The 25,817-nt window shown below is 39.4% G+C and overlaps 1 protein-coding gene and 1 long non-coding RNA gene across 6 annotated transcripts in view; one reads left to right on the top strand and one right to left on the bottom strand.

The window, feature by feature from the left end:
• Window positions 1-25,817, top strand: part of LOC131688646 (beta-1-syntrophin) — an 856,448-nt gene that overhangs the window by 788,970 nt on the left and 41,661 nt on the right. For all 4 annotated transcript variants that reach the window (XM_058973060.1, XM_058973057.1, XM_058973058.1 and 1 more), the window contains 2 exons: window positions 22,194-22,411; window positions 22,618-22,700. In XM_058973060.1, coding sequence (XP_058829043.1) covers window positions 22,194-22,411; window positions 22,618-22,700 — 301 coding nt within the window. The remainder of the gene's footprint in view (window positions 1-22,193; window positions 22,412-22,617; window positions 22,701-25,817) is intronic.
• Window positions 13,220-14,207, bottom strand: LOC131688649 (uncharacterized). 2 transcript variants are annotated; one of them, XR_009305273.1, is made up of 3 exons: window positions 14,048-14,207; window positions 13,608-13,980; window positions 13,220-13,519 (listed from the first exon to the last, which is right to left on the bottom strand). It is a non-coding gene; the product is annotated as an uncharacterized LOC131688649 (long non-coding RNA). The 2 variants fall into 2 exon arrangements; XR_009305272.1 differs by having other exon boundaries at window positions 14,071-14,205.

The raw sequence follows: 25,817 nt of genomic DNA, 5'->3' as shown, positions 1-25,817 counted from the left end.
AGTAAAGTAATTATATGAAAAAAATGCCCACAGAGGCAAGATTCGAACCTGCAACCTTTGAGACTCCGCCCATTGCACAAACCATTGTGCTATCCCTGGGATACGATGACGTCCCAGAAAGAACAAATGATTACCGTATTGGTGACAGTGATCATGTCCTGCCTCCAAAGCGAAATCCACGGTGTCTCTGCTAGAAAATATTAAAACAAAAAAATCAGTATCGCTAAACTTCTCACCAATCAAAAGCTTAGATGCTCCTCTTTCATCTCAGCATAACTTTGAAATGTTTTATCGGGGGATCTAAAACATTTATTTTTTTTTAAAACATTTGGACGATGATTTTTTAGGTAATTTTTTAATTTGTAGCACAAAACAGATATCTCCCTTTTAGGAGGTGTAATCAGTGAACACACACTGTCAGAGGAACGAATTTGCAAAGTTAATGAAAACCTTCGAAGAAACCATTTAGCCAGTTTCGCGTTGATAATTATATTTCTTGAAATTCGCAAAATTAATTAATTTTTTTTTAGAAATATATTTTTGCTCTGGGTTCCTATGTACCTGATGTTACATTCAAAATTATATCATTGTTCTATGGACTTTTCGAAAAATTTTATCTCAATTAGATTTGTTTTCGTTTTGAGTTTCGTTGAAAGTTACGAGATGAATCACGATCGAAAGACTCTCCCTTTAGAAATACATCAAATCAGTGATCCACATATTAGTAAAAAATAATATTTTCCGCAAAATCATTTCATGTTCTGTTTTGTAGTCAACGAGAAAATTTTTGGAAGCAGCAGGGTGTTTTTTGTTTTTAAGAATTGTATATTTGTTCAAAGTAGCAATTCTATTATAGGAAATATGGGAAAGTTGAAATTTTAAAGTTCACTTTATCAAGTACTTCGATATGATTGATCGACGAAACAAAGGATCTAAATACATTAAAGAATGATCAAATGGTCTGAGAAATCCGAAAATTATATAATTTTGAATAAGAAAATGGTCGGAAAAGAATCCCAAGCAAAAAACTCCAATAATATAACATATAAACAAAATAATATTGTTTCGCGAATTTGAATTTCTAAAAAGTCATGATAACAGGTTTATGGCCCTAAGTTAGCCCAAAAACTCATCTTTCACAACTCGATAGATGCGAAAAATTGTAACGTTTGTTATACAGTAGTATTTTCAAGGTAAAATATAATTATATTTTAGTGTATTGATCGCAAATCCAAAAGGAAAGCATTCAAAATTTAAACCAATTTCGGAAGGTTAATTCACAAAGATAGATTTATCTCACTTCCCAATGAAGTAGGAAGCATATATCAGGAAGTAGGAAGCAGATGCTAGGCCAATGTTCTTATAACATATGCACTAACAAAAACTGTAATCATTCAAGTCGACATACATAAAAATGACTTCACAATGCTCGTTTGTGAAAAAAATTCTCTAAATTTAAATATCGAACAAAAGGTACGTAAACATAACTATGTAATTGAATTCAACGATCACTATACAAATACATCATAAACTGAAAATTTATTTTCTGATACCAATTATTCACAAAGGTTAAAGGTTGTTAGTTTTTTAGATCGAGGTACAAATGAGTAAAAGTATTCATATAATATAAACATAGATTTGCTAAGATAAAGATGCTAAGATAAAAAAAGTTCTGGACCCTTAGGAAGAACAATTGAAAACTTGTCTCATTTAAAAGAAAAGCAAGTTTCCGGATAGTGATTGATTTGCTTGTGGTAATATTGTTCTACCAGAAGCAAAAAATATACCGGGTGAAAATATTATTCAAAATATTAACGCGAAATTGGCTAAATGTCGGTCATTGGTGTCTTCAGAGGTATTTATTAACGTAACAAACCCCTTGTTAGGGCAGGTCGAGGCTCACCTTTGAACAAATGGGGATTCCGTCGGACAGGGAAGGTTTCAGGCAAACTTGGCCGGTTCGGTAAATGGCACTTCACACAACTTTTACTACCGCGAGAACGTGAAATAACTTTTTATTGAATCCGAAATATAACTTTTTATTCAGCGCGATCGAGGTGTTACTTCCTTGATGATCATACGTATAACTAAACTGATCGAGGTGAGTGCAAGCGATAGTAGGTAGATGAAAGAGAGGATCATATCAGTGAGAAGTGAGAAAATTAATGAATTCCGAATGAGGGTTCGGACTTCGATGCCTAACTGAAAGTGATCTAAACCAAACATCGCCGCCACCTTTGAAATTTACAAAATTCAAATCAAAATTAAAGCTTAGAACTAATTACAATTCAAAATTTTCACGTATCATATTATAGATCATTGTTCCTGTTGAGAAGCTTCACTCGCTGCTTAGCTGATCTATAGACTCATGCGGCAACAAGCAGATCTTCGTAACTGGCCGGATCAGAATTCCCTTTGGTGTCCGCAAAGTGACGACTCGCACAAGCTTGTCTTTACCTGGATGTACTTCTATGATGCGGGCTATAGGCCAGCGTACTGGATGCTGAAATTCGTCGACTATTAGCACCAGCCTTCCAGGTTGAATTTCAGTGGTTGGGTGGGATTTGACGGTATCACGCTGGAGTTCTTGGAGATACTCCGTTCTCCAATGGTGCCAGAACTGCTGGAATAACTGCTGCAACCGTTGATAGTGGTCGAGACGACTGAGTTGGATTCCGAGGACATTGGGATCAGGTACAGCGTGCATGCTTGACCCAATTAGGAAGTGTGCTGGCGTAATAACGGAGTAGTCCTCTGGGTCTTCGGTCATTGGGACCAGCGGACGGGAGTTCATTGCTGCTTCTATCTCGGCTAATACGGTGGTCATATCCTCGAAAGAAAGGCGTGAATTGCCGAGCTGGCGATATAGTTGTGATTTGGCTACCTTCACAGCCGCCTCCCAGAGTCCGCCGTGCTTTTGGCAGATTCAAGTGCCAAATCATTTGTGCGTCCGCGCACGATTGCTGAATCCTTCCCGCTTCCGTGCAATCATTCAGCATATGGTACAACTGGTGCAGTTCGTTTTTCGCTCCAATGAAATTCTTGCCGTTGTCTGAATACAAGTGGGTAGGCCGGCCACGGCGCGCCACGAAGCGACGAAGAGTATGCGAGGAAAGCTGCAGTAGAAAGATCGTGCACCAGTTGAAGGTGAACTGCTTTTGTTACAAAGCATACAAACAAGCATATATAAGCTTTGGTAGGCAAGGCTCGTTTATGTATGGCCTTGAGATAAATAGGCCCTGCATAGTCCACTCCCGTCACTGCGAACGGTCTGCTTGGGGTGACCCTTGCTGTTGGAAGTTGACCAATTTGCTGGCGTACCGGGACGGGATTTTCTCGGGTGCACTGAATGCAATTACGGATGATGCTGCGTACCAATCGTCGTCCATTGAGTGGCCAATATTCTTCGCACATAGTGGCTAGTGTTACACGGCCGCCAACATGAATTAGTTTCAAGTGGAATGATTTGGCTATTAGTTTAGCGAGGGGGTGGAAACTAGGAAGTAGCGCTGGGTGCTTCGATTCGTATGATCGTTCTGATAACCTTAGCCGCCCTCCCACTCTCAGTACCCCTTGGGTGTCTAGAAAAGGATTCAGGAGCCGGAGGGGTGATTGTTTTTTCAGCGGGTGGTTTTGTTGAAGATCTCTTAATTCGTCTCGAAAACAGTCAGCTTGGGCGAGACGCAGCAGTAAAGTCTTGGCTTGGGAGAGTTGTTCAACAGAAAGCGAAATAGTGGGATTGGGTCCGCTGTAAACCATGGGACAAGTTTTGGTTTTGTTACGGGTGTTTTGTATGAACCTCTGGCAGTACGCAACTAAGCGCACTAAGCGGGAAAACTCGGAATATCGTGCGAAAATCTGGTTGTATTTCTCCTCGACTCGAACAACAGCAACTATCACTGATTTGCGTTCATTATCTGCTTCGGTTGATTCGATCTGCTTTGAAGTTGGCCAATTCTCGTGCGGTCGTGAAAGCCACTCTGGGCCTGTCTTCCAAACCCTACATCGAAGGAAGTCATCGACATGCATTCCACGGGACAATAGGTCTGCGGGGTTTTCGGAACCTGAGACATGGTTCCAGCGTGCTCCATGAGTACTCGTTTGTATCTCTGATACCCTATTGGCTACAAACGTTTTCCACGTGCTAGGAGGAGATTTTAGCCATTGAAGGGTCACTGTAGAATCAGATCAGAAGAAAGAGTTGGAAATGGACATGTCCAAGGCTTCAACAATTCGCACGTAAAGCTGAGCTGCAACAACTGCTGCACACAATTCTAGTTTGGGAAGCGACAATCGTTTAAGTGGCGCAATACGTGTTTTCGCGGCCAGCAACTGGATACAAGCATTCCCAGCCTTATCAACGGATCGGGCATACTTACATGCGCCGTAAGCTGACTCAGATGCATAGACGAAGGTGAGGTAACTGTCTGTAAAACTGCGCCCATTTATGCTTCAAAGAATCCGGTATATTATCGTCCCAAGAACACGATGACAGCCACAACTCCTGCATCAGCATTTTTCCTCTTACGACTATTTGTGCAATTAATCCTAGCGGGTCAAAGAGTTGGGAAATTGCCGATAAAATTGATCGCTTTGTTACTTGGAGAATATTAAGGTTTACGTGGAAATCAAAGCGAAACTGGTGACACACAGGTTCCCAAGAAATGCCAAGGGTTTTTATGGTTTCATCTGGGTCAAATCGTAAACTGGATTGAGTTCCAATTTGGTCAGCATCTAGCCCTTGAAGAACTCCTAATTGGTTGGAAGTCCACTTACGTATAGGAAACCCTCCCTTCGCAAGCAGCTCTGTCAACTCATTACGCATCTGAATAGCCTCAGGAACGGAGTCAGCACCACCGATGAGGTCATCCACATAGAAGGATTTTTTCAATGCAAGTCTGCCGAGAGGATAAGAACCACCTTCGTCGTCTGCAAGTTGTTGGAGGGTACGTGTAGCCAAATAGGATCAGGGACCCAGACCGTAGGTGACGGTCAACAGTTCATACGTAGATAGATTTTCATGTCCATTGAACCACCAGATGATTCGTTGGAGAGGCGTATCTTCAGAATGGATGAGTATCTGGCGATACATTTTCGCCAGACTTGTTATAAACACTTCAACACACAATAGGCGTGTTTTGGAATTCAACATTGCTCAACAATTGGTCATCGATGACCAAATTGTTGAGTTAAACATGGCCGCCGAAATATTTTTCTGAGCGGAAGAGAAGGTTTTCGCTCTGTTGTGATACAAAAAAACAGATGCAACATTTCATGCTGGAGAGCTGCGATATTCATACCCTCTCCTGATTGAGCGGCAAAGAGAATTAAAATTTACCTCCACCAGGGCTGCCGTATACACAGATTTTTCATTAATATCACAAATATATTAAATTTTTTTTTGAATACAGGCATTTTTGCACAGATGGCATGAAAACAGTTTTAGGTTCAAAATTAAATTAAGAATAATATTTGCATTTGCATTCCATAGAAGCATCACACAACACATACGAATGTATTTCTATATTTTAATCATCACAGACCGTTAAAGATTGTTTAGGTGAAATAACGATTTCAAAATGGCATCACTATCCCTTACAAAATTACCAAACGAGGAAACAACGAAAACGCGGACATCATCTCGGGTCGTCGTGTAGTGGTTTTTGTTAAAGAAAAATAGCTTTTGAAGAGTTTGGTCGAATATCACTATTCTGTTACCGTTAGTGGAAGCTTTCTGAGCTCTTAATGCACCAACGGATCCTTTCCTCCTGACGAGGAATTCGCCACGTCCAGTATTATTTGGATCCGTCAGCCTCCACTATATTGTATTTCTGTACGAACAAGTCGGTGTTTTGCTATCGTCAGTAAACGATTTCACGGAATCCTATGTGATTTCACAGTTCCTGCCAAATTCTGTGTGACTGGATTTGTCCGATTATGAAAACAAACCGAAATTTATTGCCACTGTTACGCTTTCAACGGCTTGGTCGCTCCTGCACGATTTCCGGTTCAATCTTTCTGTTATTGTCAGCAAGAATACGTCCGTATGTTCTTGGATTGGAACATAGTGCTTCCACCGAAATCGATTCGGGATTTAAATGCGAAGATGTGGAATGGATACCATAACAACCCCAAAGCGGTTTACTCAGGAATTTCAACGATGATTTACATTTAACTTCCTTGACCTGATTCAAAGTCTGTACTAACAGGTTATCGTGCTCAATAAAATTACAAATTACAAATTTACACGATTGGAGAAACTTGGCTGCTGATTTTTTTGATCACGCCGAGTTCGCTGAGTCTGGTTGTAACAACATCTCTGTAATCCACAATAAAAAAGACAAAATCTGTGCAGCGAGTGCAGTATATAAGGAAGCAAAACGAAATCTGTTTCACCAAGAAAATACCAACGAAAAATTAAAAAATATCTGCTCAGAAAAATGTATCACTTATTTCATCTCTATGTACCATGACAAAAGAAGGAAGAAAGGTTTATTTCCTTGTAACGAATCGAATGATAGATTATAAGGGTTTCTCAGATGACTCGAAAAATAAATATTCGCAACGTTATTTAAAACTATTAGGTGGTATGTTTATTATTAATAATTCTACTGCTGTTTAAAAACCAAACCAAATTGGATTGACAAGCTACCAGTATGCCGGCTTGTCCCGTGTGGAGCCTAAGTTCAGACTCAATAATAAGAATTTGGAATGTGCTGAGAAATCGTTTCAAACCAGTTTGCCGTCAATTCGACAATCGAAGAGTTACCTGTTGAACAGCTTGGCCCCGAATTGCTAAGCTGACTTTCGGTTTGATTCAGGGCAGATCCGCTGGTCGATCGATTGCACTAGTAGGGATTGTCCGAAAGGAGCAACAACCTTCTAAAGTTTTTCTCATACTTTTCGAATTAAATTTTATAAGTAAAACCGGTTGGGGCTACTCATATACCACGTGAACAAGAATACCGCCTGCGTGGACAAGCGTGGACAACCCCTACCCCGGCCATTTTTTTCTCATTTTTTAACCGATAATTTAATAAAAGTTTTAAATTCCAGGAAATTATAAATACACATATGTACTTAAGATATGCAGTTTCAGTTCTAGTTATCAGATCTCAATAAAAATTCGAGTAAATGCTATTGAGAATATGTAATATGGATGCTGAGACTCCCTGAAACAAAGACCTCAGGGTCGGCTCGCTTATCCTATCCGCTACTTTTACCCTCCTAACTTTCACAAACTTTTATTCTACTTCTTCCACTTTACACTTCTTATATCTATCTGATCTTTTCTTCGGGCCTCTTCCGTTGTTCTCTCTCTTATAAGCCTCGTATAATTTAAGAGCCTAACGACCTGTTCAGGGTATCATCCATACAATATGTGGAATCGTTGCACTGTATGGGTTCGTGTATAATGTTTTTGTATTATTATTTTATTTATTATCACCTCCTGGTTCTCCTACTGTTGACCTGCTGTTCTTCTTACAACCACGTCTACGGTCTTTGCCGTCCACTTTACTAGAACTGATGAAGGGGTAGCGATCGTGGCAATGGTTGGGCTTTCTTTTCTGTGTCGTCCACCAAGGATGGTTGCGACCTTTGTCTTCGGCTACAGTCTCGGGCAAGCCAGAATACCCGGAACAATGGCGTCGACGTCAGGTAAAGGCCAACGGACTGCGCGTCCTATCCAGATTACTATAATTTTTTAAACAAAACTGCGGGGTCCTGTGGATAATAGAACACAAATCGTTGTTTAGTAACCTGACGGGATGTTCTTGGTTTTTTGGGGAATGATATTATATTCGGACTTTACCTGTTGTCCACTTTAGCTTCTCACGATTTAAACTTTACTTTTCTTTTAAAATTTAGCTACAATATCTACTCTTTTAGTGGGTGAATGGAGAACAGTGAGCTAGTTATGTAAGGTATGCAAACTAGGTTGGATGGAACTATCCAAGTCAGTCTTGGATATCTCATAGATTTGGAGCAGCATCAGATGTTGCTTTAAGCTGTTCTCAACTCCTATCCGGCAGTTTTCACGCCTCCACCCGCGTTACGGCTTAGTAAGGCCAAACTTGTGTCGAAGGGGGTCAATTGAGGTTGTCTGACGTATTCTTGATGGTCACATCATTAGCGTTTCTGCGTTAGAATCGACAAACAGCCTTAGTTGATTATAAGCTTAGGGACTTATATTTAATGTGGTAAATAATGTCTTTTTCGCTTCGGATAGTTGATATTCGAGTCAGTAGAACTCCTTAACTTACGAGTTCCGACGGAAATTGAGGATCCGATAGATATCCTTTCTATGAGACGGTCGACCGATGGCGTCGATATGCCGGAAGAGATGAGCAGCGACAAGCGAGTTTAACATGAGAGAATGAAACTATCATTGAAATGAAATCTGTGAGTAGAACTAACAAAATTCTTAATTTCAGGAACTGTACGAGATGACGCTGGGCCTGTGGCCTTCGACTGGCACTGTCCATTCTCATTGATTCGGAAGTCTTCTTGGCTGGTTGGTAGATATGTGCTCCTACTTGCAAGTTGATCAATTCGCTTGGGTGGGGGATATGTGGATCCTACTAGTTGTCGACTCTTTTTGATCGTGGGTTTGAGGCTAGTTTAAGAAAGGAGTGCAGGACTGGCACCTAAGATATAGTTAATTATTCAGGACTTGTTGTTATTAAACTCGACCAAGCACACCGACTCACAGAAATGATAAACAACCCTTTCGGGTCGGTGTGGTCTATTCGAGTCGAACCAGGCGGACATTCGGTTTGAGCAAACTTTATGGGGAATAGTGGATAAATAATCCTTATGCCTTTATGGGCAGAGATTCTTTTTGCGAAATCCTAAAATACCTTCACTGGTATAGCTACTCAGGATAATAATAATAGAAAAATTAAGGGTTTCCTTGGTCCATAATGAAATGAATACGTATATTGACTAGAACAGGGATAATCGAATTATGTTATAAGATAGAGATGAAACAGCACAGTTTTAGGAAAAGTATTCACGAGTAAGGACTAATACTGCTAGTATGTTTACTGTTTCAATTAATAGTCAATTCGGACGTAGGAGACAAAAAGGAGATTAGGAAGAGACAGAAGCGGATTCAATGCGAAATTTTCCAATATGACGTTGACCCCAAGGCGATGATAGAATGATTTTCCATAGGATGACAGAGTAGATGACCCGACGTTACACGCTCTAAACTTGTGCCAAATAGTTTGTATGTATGTATGTATGAAAGTATGTATGAATGTAAGCCCCTATGTATGCCTGTATGCATGGATGTGTATAGGAGCAATGTATCCCTGAGCAACATGGAAGGACAGCCTCTGAGCCGCCATAACGCTCATGGGAAGCCGCGTGCTCGGTCGCAGAACATAGGTTGCAGAAATAGGTTGTTGAGACAGCCCGATTGCACACTGCGATAAATAACAATAACAATATCTGCTCTTTTAGCGAACTTAACTAAACAACACTTTACGGGTAAGTAATCGACCTTTCCCGTGATAAGTTGATCGAAGCGAGTTAGAGAAAAATTAATGCGACCCGAGCTTTAAATCGACCACCCGTTGTTGTATGCAATGCAACATGCATATCAGCGGGGAAAGTCTACTACCGTCCAGTTACACAATGATGTTTACAACATTTAACATTTCGCAAAAGTAATAAAGCTTAGGAGTTTTTCTTGCTATTGTAGGTGCTTTTGACAACGTGTTTTTCGAATCTATTTTGGAAGCAGCACGAAGTCATGGTGTACCTTCATATATCATGAATTGGATACACACAATGCTTAGCAACCGATATCTGCGTTCATCCTTAGGTCAAGTAGTGATAAGGAAACTGAGTGTCTGCGGATGACCTCAACGTAGTGCTGCTCCCGTTTCTATGGAACCTCCTTGTCACCGATGGCTTGTTGAGGAAACTTAATGAGCTTGGGTTTTCAACATATGATCACCAGTATTTGCATTAACACACTATTTGATTTGATACAGCAAGCCTTATGTGATGCTGAGCAATGGTGCCTTCATGTTGGACTTCCAGTTAATCTAAAAACATTAATGACGCTATTCACGCAAAGTAGAATTACAACCGGAGCTCAACCATTGCAGTTCTTTGACTTTGAAATTATTGGCGCAGATCAAGTTAAGTTGGGGTAATTATTGTTTTACAACTTAATTGGACACATCTGTTTCAGAGTCAAGAAAGCTTGCATGGCCTTCGGGCTATATAGACGGACTATTGGCAAATCTTGGGGATTCAAACCCAAGTACATTCAGTCGATCTACACAACAATTGTTACCAATACTGGTATACAGGTGCCTTGTGTTACTGCAGAAGGGAGAAATCATGACAATCCAATCGAAGTTAAATCATTTCCAAGGATTGTCTTGATGGCTATGAATGGTGCGTTCACAACACCTAATGCTGCTCTAGAGGCACTCCTGAACATAAAACCACTATATGTGTTTCTGAAACAAGAAGCACTTTCTTATGCATGCCATCTTAAAGCTTTGGAATAGTAATCCGATATATCGTTGGTTACTTGGGATGAGTATATGAGCTCCAAGTGATTATACACTCATATGTAGTTTTTGTTTCAATACTTCGAATGTGAGAATTCCTCCTCGCGAGAAATGGCTGTCTGGTTGGAGCGACAAATTCAAGAATACGTAGTTTGTAATTTCTTTGTTAATTCTATGTTGAAGGGCCCAGCCGGTGCTGGTTTCTATTGTAAAATGAGATTAAACCACTGAGAACTGACATACAAGTAAAGTTTTCAACTTGTGTAAGAAATAAAACTGTCACTTTGAAATGACAACAGCAAGTAGCAACTTGCCACTGGTCGGCGCTTCGATCGGCCAGCAATTGCTATACCGGTCTTGTGTGCAAATTTGGATACAATGGTGACTCACGCATGCAAACCTGTATGCGATGGTGATTTTTAACGTATTTTCATTTAAATGTTTACACAGGTTTTTCGGGATCGTTTGTTCTAGCTTATATGTCTGTTCTCTGTGATTAAACTAATCTCATTCGCTTGGTAGATACTGTACTGAATTTCAAGGAGAAATCTTCGCGATTCTGTGTGGCGTACAATCGGCACTTCTACGGGAAATTTACGGTTAAGGAGGGGGACAAGGGTTTCAGCGTGGAAAAAACATTTCTTTCGGTTTTTTTTTGAAATTTGGGTCAAGAGAATTGTTAAAAACTTTTGTACATTAGGGGTATATATTTTTACATAGAATGTACATGCAAAATTTGAAATAAATCGGTTAAGTAGTTTTTGAATGGCATATAACACCGCAAATCGTGTTTTTTCAGATACGTTCTTCAAAAAGTTTCGAGTCACTTGTCGATATTTTTGCATAGAAAAATTGCAGAATGGTATTGAAAAGATAAAGTTTTGATCAAGTCGCTTTACCTAATTCAATTTTTAAAAAAATACGTAAAAAGTTTTTTTCACGCTGAAAGCATTAACAACCCCCTCCCCTTTTTAAAAAAATCTGAATCTGACAGTCAGGCTGCCACTTAGTTCAGCCAAGAGGGTGACGTGACGTCATATTTTCGTAGCCAACATAAGAACTTTGCTTGTAACAAAATGAACGAAATTAATTTTAAATACGAACGAGGAGAACTTTAGTTTACATCAAATCAGTTAAAGTGTTCATTGTTTTCTTTTGTTAGTGCTACTATTGTTTGTTGATGACATTTTAAGCGATTTTGACGTTGTCAAACTGACCCCCATCGATCGGTGGAAAAACGATGTTGCCTATTGTCATACTCTGTATGTAGAGATAGGGATGCCAGTTACCTGAGTTCAGCCGATTCGAAAAATTAGTAATCACATGTCGAACTCATATCGAAGAATTTTGCGTTTCAAATGCTATCTACATTCTATGGGTACCCGGTCAATCTTGTATTGCTGGAAATAAATGGGCGGATGAATTGGCTAGAGCGGACGCTGCAAGCGACTTCGTTGATTCAGAACCAATTCTACCACTGTCGATAAAATAGATAAAGCACAAGATTTGCTCTTGGGCTGCATCGGAACATACCAACTATTAACATTTTCTTGTAAACTTGCGTTCAAACACAAGCTTCTGCCGGATGTGAGTTTGAAAATGTCAAAGAATTTGTACGTTTTTCCAAGCACTGGCACTGACCGGACATTGCAAACTCAATTATCACATGGCTACTATTCAGCGTGCTGAGTATTATTAATGCAATTGCGTATCCGGATTTTTGGTTCTCCATACATAGCTGAACCTGTGTACAGAGAGCTGCAACTCAATAATATGCTATTGTTCCTAACCCACAAAAGCAACCGTAAGTTAGGATAATACTTAAAAGCGCACTTTAAAGCTCACATAAAGTTCTAAGCGAACTTTCAAGCTGTTTAAGCTTGAATAGAATTTGAAAGCTGCTTAAACCGCTATTAGAACATAAAACTTATCGCAAAATTAAAACAAGAAGCTTATGCTGTTCCCTTATACCCTTTATTCCCTTGGGAATGAAGAATAGATATTTTCCTTATCCCTAAACCCTATCAAAAAAATGATTAAAAGACAAATCACGGAAAGGCACACATCTCCGATCAACATGGGAAACGTGTCATTTGAGCCAGTCGCTACTGATTCTTGATTCGTTCGAAAGTTTTATATTCTCGTTTACCACAGTAAAATCAAATGGGGTTACTTTAAAATCGCTTTCGAACGAATCTTGCATTCGTCGTAAATAGGAATAATAATCTATGATCGAACTATTGGTTTGTTCCAGTACACGGAAGTTACTCCGGAGTAAACAGAGCGAAAAATACTTACTCCTTTTTACTCCGGTTTGCTACCAGAGGAAGAAGAAAGAGAAGAAGAGAGTACAGGAACGATTCCTCCGGAGTACTTCCAGTTTCTCCTGGTACTGGAACAAACCTTATATATACTTTTATTTTACTAACCCAATGAGCGTTCATTAATTTAACATTTGTATTGTAAGAAAACAGAAAGGTATAGGCATTCTAAAGTGCAATTATCTATACTGCCCATGATCGCATGTCAGTCCCATAAAGATAGGAAATCTCATAGAAAACGGGACAACTATGCGATCATGGGTAGTATAACATTTTATAGGAAATCGGTCAAAGAGGGTTAAACATAGGTGATAAATAATAAAACTGTCATATTGTTCTAAACTAAGGATTTCATTCGCGATTAATAAAATAATTTAAAACTATCAAATATCTTTTCGACGATCATCGTCGTCCGTTATCCGCACGATGGGAACCTTTACTTTTCCCTAAGTGAATGTTCCTGTTCCACCATTTGCACCGATGTTCTTAGTCAACCGTATAAATGTAAGATAGTGTAAGCGAGCAGTCAAAACACGTTTTATTTGACGACCTCTTTCAGTCTCCATCGTTCCGGTTGGTCGCGACGCGGTTGCTGAAATACTAGAAATACCAGATGTCATCGGAACACATATCCATTCTCCAACGAAGTTTTGTACACTCGTACTAAAACAAACAAAAATAGAAATTAACATGCAGCACTGTTGCACAATCTTGTGATTAGTTTCATCTTTTTAAACTCATCAACACATACCTACAGAACTGCGCTTGGCCAGCATTTTTCCAATCGACATTCAGCAATTTTCAGATCGGTAGTAACAGTAGCAGTCAAACCAACACTTAAATGTGTGCAAAACGTAATGCAACAGCTGAGACTTGGCGATGGTCTCCAAGAAGCAGAACATTAATATCACCTCCAAGTTTTGTTTCGTTTGCCAAATATTTTGTAATTTCACTCTAACGTAATCATAGTATTGCTTTCTTCACACATTCGTGGCCGTGGATTAAGGAAAACAGTTCGAAAATAACGGTAAACCCGGCCTGGTTCTTCCTGCGAAGTTCGCTCAAGTTGACCATCCGTTTGCTATCGTTTGTTCTCATTTTGGCAACATGAATCGTATGGATTCCTAGAAATAAAAATGATTCCATAACTACTCTAAATTAAATTTGGAATGTTCCAGAAATACACCCAACCTAAAACAAAAACTGATACCAACCGAAGCTTGTCATCCAGGACATCCACATACTGATTATTACGAATGCGCAGATCTTAGTAACACTACTGGAATAAATTAAGCTATGCATTGAAAATGATTCTGAATTTACGGAATTTACAATCAAGTACAACGGAATACAAACCGTTCAATGGCTGCAAAAAAAACTGATATTTGTATGCATGGATGCCAGGTAATATTTCTTGAAATCTGTGTTAAGGAAAACGTACAAGTGTATACAAAACAAGAAGTCGCGACCTTTTTTTAGTCTTTGCACGAGGTGAAAATTGCGGGCGAGGTGAAGAATTGAGAAATCTGTACTAGTCTGTGCATTATAACAGAAAATTGTGGAAAATCGTGGTTTTAAAAATCTGTGCAGATTACTGAAATTCTGTGAAACACAGATTAAACTGTGCACCTGGCGACCCTGTTCATATGTGAGTATTATTGATCTCCCACCGCTCAATTCATGTTTGTTGAGCAAAGCATCGGTCGGCACCGTACGGTTAGTAGTTGAGCATTCTGATGACTCTCGCGCAACACTAACAAGCTTTGTTTATGTTGCGCATTGGTGTCACAGCGCGTCGCTTTACTCTCCCGCAACAAAAAGTCATCAAAATACCGATGAGTTGCTGGTGGATTTAAGGACGCGGCTAATGAGAGCTAATATCCCTCCCTCAGGATGAGGTAGAAAAGAACGATGCAACGGGAGCATCTCTGCCGTTGTGTGTGAGGACCCGAAAAATGAGAGAGTTCCTCTCTTGCTCAACGAAATGATGTAGAAAAATATTTTATTACGCATGGGATATTTACTCCGTGGAGGAGAGTGGGCTACACCTCATGATGATTCAAGAGGAGTTTGTGATGTCCTCACACGCCTTGTGAGGAGGTAATGATTAGTTGCTATGAGGTTTTGTTATATGGGTTTGATGCGTGTGCAAAGTTTATTTCTAATGTATATTTTTGTTTTTGAAATGAATGTATAGTTAAGCGTTGCATGAAGCAATTCAACTGTTTAAATATACAGCGCAAATTCGTTAGTTGGGTGTTCGCTAGTTGGGCTGTTCGTTAGTTGGGTGTTCGCTAGTTGGGGCATGCCCCAACTAAAAGACACTCTTATGTCAAAACTGAAAGTCAAAAACTGATTGACGTTTGAATGACGAAGAATAAGCCAACGAACTGATTTCTGTGGCGATCCAGAAAAAATCTTACTTTGAAATTCAATGGAATTTTATTTTTTGAATTCATATTTCGGAATGATTTTAGTGAAATAAATGTGTTAAATATTTCGCTTCTTCCATTCAGCATCAATTAGTTTGTGTCGCAGAGACATTAGTTTAGTAACTTTTGATGTATTCAATCACATTATACAATCTTTTTTAGCTAGTGGCAACGTAGTATGTTTGTGCTTTATCGACTTTTTCCCGACGGTGTATCCATTTCCTGTTTTATGTGAAGGAATTCATCAAAAAATAATTGATGGTAAAAAGAACACTAATGACATACTTTGTCACAAAAAAACAATTTTAAACTGGAAGGAAACAGCCAACTTTTGTGAATTGTAAAATATTTGTTTGTTTTTTATGAAAGAAAACAAAAAATCAACGTTTCCCTTGGGTAATTGTTGTCAGCTGTCAGTTGCCCCAATTAACGGATATGATTCGCTAGTTGGGGCGCAGTCGTGACCCAACTAACGAATTTGCGCTGTATACAGTTTTAAAATATGTATAGGGTCATGAGCCTCTTTTCGCCCTATTACAATTAGCTCTTAACTCATTTGAAACCATTGGTTAGAGTAGTGTCTGCTATATATTTGTACTATCTTTTGACTTAAATGGTAGTGCGATAGTTTGGGCACCCGATTAGAGTTTTCGTTGCACTCAAACAGAAGTATTCCACCATTATCGGGCCATTTATTATTTTACTAGTGGTTCTTAGGAACGAAGCAAACGTGTTGGTGCCAATTTATAGCAATTTCATCGATTGTAGGCCTCGTAAGTGATAAAATAGTACAGTACCCTCCTTAAGGGCCGATCTATTATTAAAATATAATACTCGATTAGGAAGAAGTAGTTAGGTATCAAAAATTGCTACGTTTTTTGATGTATGGCACCCATAGCTAAGCTAAAACGTGACACACATGTTTCTATTGAAGCAAATTGTTTATTCGTTACTCACTGTCCAGGTGGATTAAGAATTTGTTACCAAAACTTCATCATAACTCATTTAACGGTGCTATAGTGGTTTTTTTAACTTTTCAAGTGAACTAGTATAGGTTATAGTGCAATACAAAATGTTTTGAAAAATGTTGCATGCCCCCAAATTGATTTATAACATAATTAAATGCTCTTCCGAATTCTTATTAGAACCATGACGTGCTTTTTGGAGAATGTTGAACCATTTGCATATTTGTCATGAAAAAAATGCAAAACATGACAATTTTTTTTATTATTGTCGCAGTTTAGCACAATATTTCTTTCATAACAGAATAATACAGCATACCTTTGGAAAGGTGTAGTTGTTCTCTTAAGAACTTTCTAGAAATCGGCTAAGACTGGACAACGTAACTAATGTTTTGGTGCCAAAGGTCCCAGAAAATGTTTTTGCTGTAAGTGAAGATGATAAGGAGTAATGAGAGCACCCTTTTTTTCGAATTTTTCATAGCACTTTGAAGGAAATACATTTGTTAAAAAATCGGTTAACATGTTATTTTAAAAATAATAATGATGTTGTAAAGCACTTCCGTAGGTACCTGGGCAATGATGTGAGAAAGAATTCGAAATTTCTAAACGATTAGTATAGGAGGTTTTAAGTTAGTGTGTACACCGCATTTTTTCTAGTTTCCTCCTGAAAATTCAATGTCACTCACCGAATATTTAATACTTTGCAATGAAAATTTAAGAAAATATTTTACAAATGTTGGATTCTTGTAATGGAATTGATTGAATAGGCGAAGGCTAACGTATATCCTACATATTTCATAAGCTCATCATTTCATTATATTTGCTAAACAATCTGTTTAAAATATTATTTCTCTTGTAGGGGGATTATTTAGTGAAATCAGTATCAAAATAAGAAGCTTCGTCTTCTGCTCCGAATATAGGGTAAAGAGGTAAACCTCTTACATAAAATAAACCCTATTATGGTGGGTGTATCACTAATTTCTAGGCCTACAATTGATGCAATACGTATAAATTGGCATTAAATTATAAATTGGTAGCTTTACTTTGCTCTTAAGAACCAATATAATAACACAATTGGCATTATGCTATATTTATCCGTAGTGGAGAAAAATTTTAATTAAAAACTCTTTTCCTCCACTAAAGAGGAAATGGTTTGAAACCACCTTTGCGCGTAAAGGGCACAAAACCTATAACTAAACTATTTCTGGAGATGCGTTTCGAGTTCGAAAACAAAATTTGTGAATCTGATTGAATTGGTATGAAAGCTGTAAAATGTTCGTATTTTAACGCAAACGAAAACTCGAATTGAGTGTTCCAATTATTGCCTTACCTTTTAAACCAATGCGTTGAACAAGTATGGGAAAAGCTGCTCTAACCAGCGGCTACAAATTAGTAGGGTGATAATAGAAACAGGACGAAAATAGGCTCATTACCCTAGCGTTGAAAGATAATCAGGATACCATAAAATTTTCGACAATGTATAATCACAGAGAACAGACATCCATGATCGAACGAAAATATTTAAAAAACCTGTGTAAACATTTGAATTAATATACTAAACACACTAGCGCCGCCACACCAACCTATCCCAACTATCCGTCAAATCGATTCCGGAACCGGTTCGAAATCCTGGATGGATTCTGCATGGAATTTAGCTCAAAGAAAATAACCGATTCCGACTCTATCGGTTAACGCATTTGAGCTGGAATTCATGCTGGTTCCGGACTAATTTGACTGGGTAGAGGAATAACCGCTGTCAATTCTGTCGCACTCAGCCACAAAAAAACATGACGACAGTAGCGCACCTGGTTTAGATATCCAAACTACCTTCGAAACCGTTAGAGATTTTACACAAGTTGAATGCTGAAGATGGACGTCTGTTCTCTGTGGTATAATTTTAAATATTGCTGTCGATAATTATCTCATTTTAAAAATGTATTGTCCATTGGAAATTTATCAGCATAAACTTTCTACTTTGACATTTAGTAATAAATAAACACAAACAACTCTTTTTTTAAAACTTCATTATCCATATCTTGGAAACTAACCGGCCAAAACAATCTATAATAGAGATAAAAACGAAAATATTTGATAAAAACAATTTTTTTAAATTTTATTGAGAGAACGCTAGAATAGAATCGAATATTTTGCACCGATTTTACTTGGAAGCGATTTCATGTTGTATTAGATTCCATATTGTATTAGATTCCATATTCCACGAAGCACTGATCTACACCACGAAAATTATACTTATATCCCCATCCTACGCCGCAGACAAAATTCCATTAAAACAAGAGAGGGAAACAATCACTCTCGCGCTCCACACTCTCAGCATTTTGGAAAAGGGATTCCAACCCATCTTCAATCAGTTTTGCGCTCTCGCCTTTCCTGTGCGATGCACATAACATCCTCTAATCATTGAACAAGTCATCACCTCTGATGATGAGTTTGCTTGTTGAGTGGGAGAAGAGTTTTTTTTTCTGCTATTGGAGAGGTGTGTGAAGTCCTCCTCAGAATATTGATACCTCACCTCATTTTGGCATCATGAGTGATGCTCCAGCAAACCTGATTTTCGCAATGTCAGCAACAACGGCAACAGGATATTTGCGAAAACGGATCACAAGTGTCAACAAATCGTCCTGAATAACGGGTCCCACGCCCAACAAATCATTTAAAGAATTTCCAGAACTCGTCTTGCTTGAACCGTCGAACACGACGCGGGTTTTAGTGGTAGTGCTGGCCTCCTTAATGACAGGATGGTGTGGGAGGTAATAGGACAGCAAACCTTTTCTATTGCCTTTTTGAACAAGTTGCATGTGGTCCAGTGAACAATATTCCTCCATAAATTCGTCGTAGTTCTTCCTCAGCTCAGAATCGTTGGCAAATCTTCGTTCCAGTAGGGTAAACCGACGAAATGCTGCGGGCTTAGATTCTCCAAGACAAGATTCAAAATTCTCCCTTTTTGGATAGCGTACCACATACCTTCCATCTTTATTTCGGGAAACAGTCGACTGGTAATAGTCTTCGCAAAACTTTTCCTCGACTGACAACGCGGGCTTGGTGGAGATTTCTTCGATTTTCCAGAATCTTTCCATGCTTTCTTCAAGGGAGACCAATGACACAGACACTGTTTTGCAATTTGGGGAGTTTACAGATGATGTTGCTATATCAGTTCCACCAGCGACAATCCAGCCGAACACACTATCGACAAGAATAGGAAGAGAATCGGAAGGCTGAATACGAGCGGCGGAGGGAAAGCACTCGAAGAAATGTTGAGATCCCACGATCATATCTACATCACTGGAACGATTGAAGCCGGGATCAGCTAGGAAAATATCTTCCGGGAGGTTCCAGTGGTCTACTGGAATAGTATTGGCAGGGATACTAGATGTCATCCTTCTAAGAATCAGGAACGACACATTTCGTGTAAAATTCCCTTTCCGGGAGCGAATTTCGGTGAAAACTGAATCAGTTGCATGTTCAGGCTTCTCTCCAATACCTTGTACCAGAACGTTTGCCTTCCGTCTTTTCAGTCGCAGCAATTGAGCTAGTCGATCTGACATTAAATTTGGTTGGGAGCCACTATCTAACAGAGCACGTGCGTAGTGCTCCTTCCCATAAGCATCAACGACGCGAAGAACAACTTCCAACATGAAGATGGGGTGTGGTTGGTGTCATACAATACTATTGGTTTGAACATCAGGATTGGCTGTTGCTGAAGCTGTTTGTACTCTTCGATCAATTGCGCTGCTTCACCCTTAACGGCCGCACGAAGGTAGTGAAATTTCTGTATCGAAGGCAGCTCGTCGTTTTCGTGAATGAGGGCCAGGAAGGTGTCGTGGAATGTCAGCCATTGTTTGTAATCACCGTCGAACTCGGGAAGAGAGATGGTTGGCAACTTCAAACTAGACAAGGTGGACGGTGCGCGAGAGGGGATATCTTGAGGGCGGCTAGCAGTTAGATGGACTGGGGGAGGCAGTTTAGCTTTCAGCTGGGATTTTATTCTGAAAAGCTTCGGTTCATACAAAGCACGGTGTTGGAGATTGGCGGCCTTACCCTCATTAGTTGTCTCCATGTTTTCAAGCGTTGTCTGCACCTCGTCCAATGATGCCCACAGCATATCCAGGTTCTCCAGGCGAAGTGACACCTCGAGCTCATCCCGTCCGGCGTCGTATTGGGTAACGAACTGCTCTGCACGTCCCAATTGCGCCAGAAGCGTTGTCCTACGGGTTCTTAGTTGGTCCGCCATTCTATTTTCGTCAATTACGTCATCATTTTCGTCCATTACACGCGATCGGTATTCAAAGAAACCCTTTACCAAGGCTTTGAGTGCCTTGTATTTTATTATTCAGGAACACTGGTTCGACCGTTGCAGTCAATGACTCACGCGTTGACTGGAATTAGCGGGTTTCTCAGTAATATAGAAAGATGGCCTCCGTGTTGTATTTAGCTGCAAAACGTTGGTTTGCTTTCAATTCCAGAAAGGCTGCCGTGATACAGTTCCGTAAGCGTTTGGGATGGTATGAAGATGATATTGGTGTGATCGTCTTGGTCCCGATGAAGCGTTGAACACATGCAAAATTTGAGAAGGAAGAAATCTAAAGGCACCCACGGATGCAATTAAAAGGCTTGGACAGGTACTTTACCTGATGCCAATTTCAATAGGCCTTGTAGAAAATTTTATTCTCAGGAAACGTGGGTGGAACCATCAAAATGGCTCTTTCAAGCAAGCAATTCGCATCTAACAATGCAAATCGCGATGGCGGTTTTATCGATCGCAAGGCATGCAAACTCGTGCAATTGCAATGGCGGCTACGTCGATCGTAACGATGGCATGCAAACTCATGCAAATCGTGATGGTATCGGATTCACAGTTCTCGCAGTTCGGAATGGTGCAACCTCGATCCTGGTCACGGCACCAGAAATATGTTAGGGCAGGTCGAGGTTCACCTTTGAACAAATGGGGATTCCGTCGGACAGGGAAGGTTTCAGGCAAACTTGTCCGGTTCGGTAAATGGCACTTCACACAAGTTTTACTACCGCGAGAACGTGAAATAACTTTTTATTGAATCCGAAATATAACCTTTTATTCAGCGCGATCGAGGTGTTACTTCCTTGATGATCATACGTATAACTAAACTGATCTAGGTGAGTGCAAGCGATAGTAGGTAGATGAAAGAGAGGATCATATCAGTGAGAAGTGAGAAAATTAATGAATTCCGAATGAGGGTTCGGACTTCGATGCCTAACTGAAAGTGATCTAAACCAAACACCCCTTCTTCTAATACTGAATGTCTAAAGATTGATCCCTCTAAAAGTGAGATATCTTCTGAGAGCTATTCATTGAAACGCAGTCTTCAAAAATAATCATCAAAGCGTTATAAAAAAATATTGTGCTAGACCCCCGATAGAATATTTCAAATTTAGTCTCAGATGAAAGAGGAGTATCTAAGCTTTCGATTAGAGAGTACTTCAGCGATACTGATTTTTTGTATAAGTATTGTTCTACCAGAGACACCGTGAATCACACACAATCGCAGCTCTGTCTCCCATAATGTAACATAATTACTTTCGCTTCACTCTGTTTTTTCCCGTTGGACACCACCAAAAAGTCTTAAATAAGGTATTGGTAATTGCGTTAAAAAGGAATTATTTGTATGATTATTTTGTATTTTCTGATTATTAAGGCATATCAAATAAAGAGTGTTTATGTCTGTTTTGTATTGCAATTGATTTGAATTGAATTGAAGACTTATTCACGTTTACTATACAATTGATTTTTCTGATATATTCTGAAACTTTTGATTTACGAAAGTGCAAGCTTGCGCTATTGCTATTGTTATTCCAGGAAACTAACGTTTCGACAACAATGCACAACAAATATGTACAATTATTTAAACTATAAACCATTCTAATTTCCAAACAAACCGTCTCTTCTTTCAGAAAACCGCTGCATAGAGCTGCACTCGCCCGACGGTATCCACTCGTGCATCCTGCGCGCCGTCGATCCCCAGGAAGCGACGACCTGGTTTAACGCCCTCCATTCGGCCATTGGCAAGAGCACCCAGAAAGCTCTGGTCGATGCAAACCGAACCCTGGTGGCTATTATCGGCGAGCTCAAATTTATCGGCTGGCTCAGCCGAAGGTGCGGTGGTGACCAGGTAAGGAGAACCGATTTCGCACCGTAGTGCCTTTTCCCAGAAATCCCAGTTTGAAAAATTACCGAATCATTCCATTTTATATCGCAATCATTCCAACCATTTGTTTTCAATTATTGCCTTCTGTTTCCGATCCCGAGCACCTTCCCGGAAGCTCAGTTTAAACTCCATCTGGTTCTTTTTCTTGTTCGTTTCGAAATCTCTTCCAGAACGGTCGCTCCAGCTCGGAAAGCTCAGACGAATTAGATAAATGGCAATCAATTTTCGTAGCCGTCACCGATCGTGAATTTCGGTAAGTACATACAACATTTCCTTCCCGACCCCGTCTCTCGCCTCGTTACGACCGATTCACGGTGGTCCGTGAGAGCCGATACCGGGCGACAACTTGGCAAATGATTCCCGATGTTTCACTTCTAGCCGCCGGTGGCGGCTGCCAGCAGTAGAACACGATTTTATTGGAGGAAGATAAATATTTGCTGTCGGTTCCTTGTTCGATTCGAACGCCCCACCAAGGCTGCCGGACCGGGATGACAAGCTGACAGTAATTGGAATTGAAACGAGGTGAAAAATGTCCGGAAAATGGTAACCAATCAAACGGGTGTTTTGGGATATAATTCGAAGGACACACTGAGCTTCGGGCTGCGATTGAATCGCTTAGTTGTGTTCCCCCGAAAGCTCGACAAGTTCTGAACAATTTCTATCAGAATCACTAACAAAAATTACCCATCCCTATTGGTATAAGTTGTGTAGTCCAACATAACCACATCTGCTCTGCTCTGCTTTGATGCCTTCTCATAGCACGCAATCGAAACAAAGGAAACTCGGTCCTGTTTGCACAAAATGCAAACAGCATCGATCCCGATGGAAGATTTTTCAATTACTCGGCGACGGTGAAGGGGGTTTAGAGAGGGGATCAGTTTGTCAAACTGTACCCCAAATACGGCGAGATAGTGCGGCACAACTGTGGCAGTAGTGCAACCACCGAACAGCACGAAACCACTTCGGAAAACTACACGCCACTTCGGAAAACTACACGCGGTTTGTGCATAAACCGTCGGTCCGCTCCAGGAGCAAAGGATGAAGGTTTTTAATTGGGGTCGGGTTGAGGGGCGTGTGTTTGTTAGTCAGTTTTGTTTATCTGCTTTTACGAGTACAGTTGGGGTATTTTACTAAATAAAATAGACAAATTGTTGCGCTAAGGACGCTATATTAGATGTATTAGACACAATGTTGAACAGCGGTCGTCCAAACTATCCTCAATTTTCTCGCTCTGGGTGTATAACCCCTTACGTTAACTCAACTGAAAGGACGAAAATCGAATACATAAGAATTAAATAAAGAAAGATGAACAAAATGAAACTAATACAATTATTAAAATTGATAGAAACTATGAAATTTGATTGATAGTTCATACATAATAAGTAAGATTGAAAAATAAATAAAAGGGACAAACTTAAGAGTAGTATAGGAAATCTTCGATACATTCGACATACCGCTCATTTTTCCTCGATATAACGATTCTTTTTTCTGCATACATTTTCACTGTGTGGAGCTCAAAACATCGATTATTTGGGAAAAACTTTCCAGTAAACAGAAGACAAAATATTTATTTAACTAACAGGGTGTTACAGTGATTCTGTACTTTTCTAGTGACCTAGTATAGGTTGTAGATTAGATTGGTTCAATTTTTGGCTTTTAGCTCCACCAGACTCTACTGATTCCTTGTGTGGCCCTTAGTAATTGAACAAATTTTGGTACCGATCGCTTGTGTTTATGGACCCTCAAAAAATTTCGAATTTTTCTATGGAAATTGGTATGGAAAATCGGTTAACATTGAAAATAAATTCTTACAAAATCACCTCATTAATCAATTAATCAGAACATGATATATTTCTAAAGGTATTCTTCTATTGAACATATTCGGGGAACATTGTAAGCTTGTGAAAATTCGGTGAGAAAAGCTATTAACTAAAGAAGCAGCATAACTTCACAACAAGTAGATTTTATTATTAATCTAGCAACCCTGTTAGAATAACTGTACACCCAGGTTTTTTAACGCGGTTTTTACGAGGTTTTTTAACGCGGATTTTCCAATAAACGCGGTTTTTTACGCGGATTTTCCAATTGACGCCTTAGACTTAGAATATTTTCGGAAAGATGGAAGAGACGGGTCTGCAAGACTCCTTATGGCCCACACCCCAACAATATGGGTATTTTCGGAATGGTCTTGAAGCGTATGTGCCAGAAATTGATTTTTGACGCCATTTTGAAATCAAAAACTTCCGGTTTAGCGAAATTCACCATAACCCAATCAATATAGGTATTTTCGGATGGACTTGGCGAGTAGGAGACAAAGATCGATGTTTGACGCCATTTTGAATTTCAAGCTGGTGACTTCCGGGTTAGCCACATTCACTATAACCCAGTCAATATGAGAATTTTTGTAATGATCTCAACGAGTAGGTTCCAAAAATTGATTTTTGGCTCCATTTTTAAATAAAAAATGGCGATTTCCGATGTAGCGAAATTCGTTATAACCCAATCAATATGGGTATTTTTGGAAGTTGTTTTAATTAAACAGTTGAATTTACTTAAATTTAAGCAATATGTTTAATTTGAATAAATGAAAACCCCCTTACACCACATACGTCATTCAAAACTCACACCACATACGACTCTTTCTTCTCTCTTCCATTCTCACCGCACTCTTCTGGATGAACACATAAAAATATTTTGCATTTTGCTGGTTTATGATTAGATCTTAAATGATTGCCCAGATTTTTCATGCGGGAATTGCGGTATACCGGAAGTCGCGATCTAGAATTTTAAAATGACGCCAAACATCGACGTTTGTCTGCTACTCGTCAACACCATTCCGAAAATACTCATGTTGATTGAGTTGTAGAGAATTTCGCTAAGCCAGAAGTCGCCATCTGGAATTTGAAAATGGCACCAAAAATCAATTTTTCATGGAAAATCTTGCGGGGAAGGTGCAGATTTATTTATACCTACTCATCAAGATCATTCCGAAAATACCCATACTGATTGGGTTACAGCGAATTTCGCTAAACCGGAAGTCGCCATCTTTGATTTCAAAATAGCGTTAAAAATCAATTTCTGGCACCTACTCGTCAAGACAAATATATCAATATTGATTGAGTTATAGCGAATTTCGCTAAACCGGAATTAGCCATCTTTGATTTCAAAATGGTGTCAAAAATCAATTTCTGGCACCTACTCTTCAAGACCATTCCGAAAATAGCCATATTGATTGGGTTATATCGATTTCATTAAATGGGAAGTTGCCATTGCGTGACGAATGAATTAAAATTTAAAGTCACGTTAATAAAAATAAAAAAAAGGAAGTCGCCATCTTCGATTTCAGAATGGCGTTAAAAATCAATTTCTG

Source organism: Topomyia yanbarensis, chromosome 3 (assembly GCF_030247195.1).
Source record: "Topomyia yanbarensis strain Yona2022 chromosome 3, ASM3024719v1, whole genome shotgun sequence".
In the NCBI taxonomy this organism is placed as follows: domain Eukaryota; kingdom Metazoa; phylum Arthropoda; class Insecta; order Diptera; family Culicidae; genus Topomyia; species Topomyia yanbarensis.
This window is presented reverse-complemented; position numbering and strand designations above follow the sequence as displayed.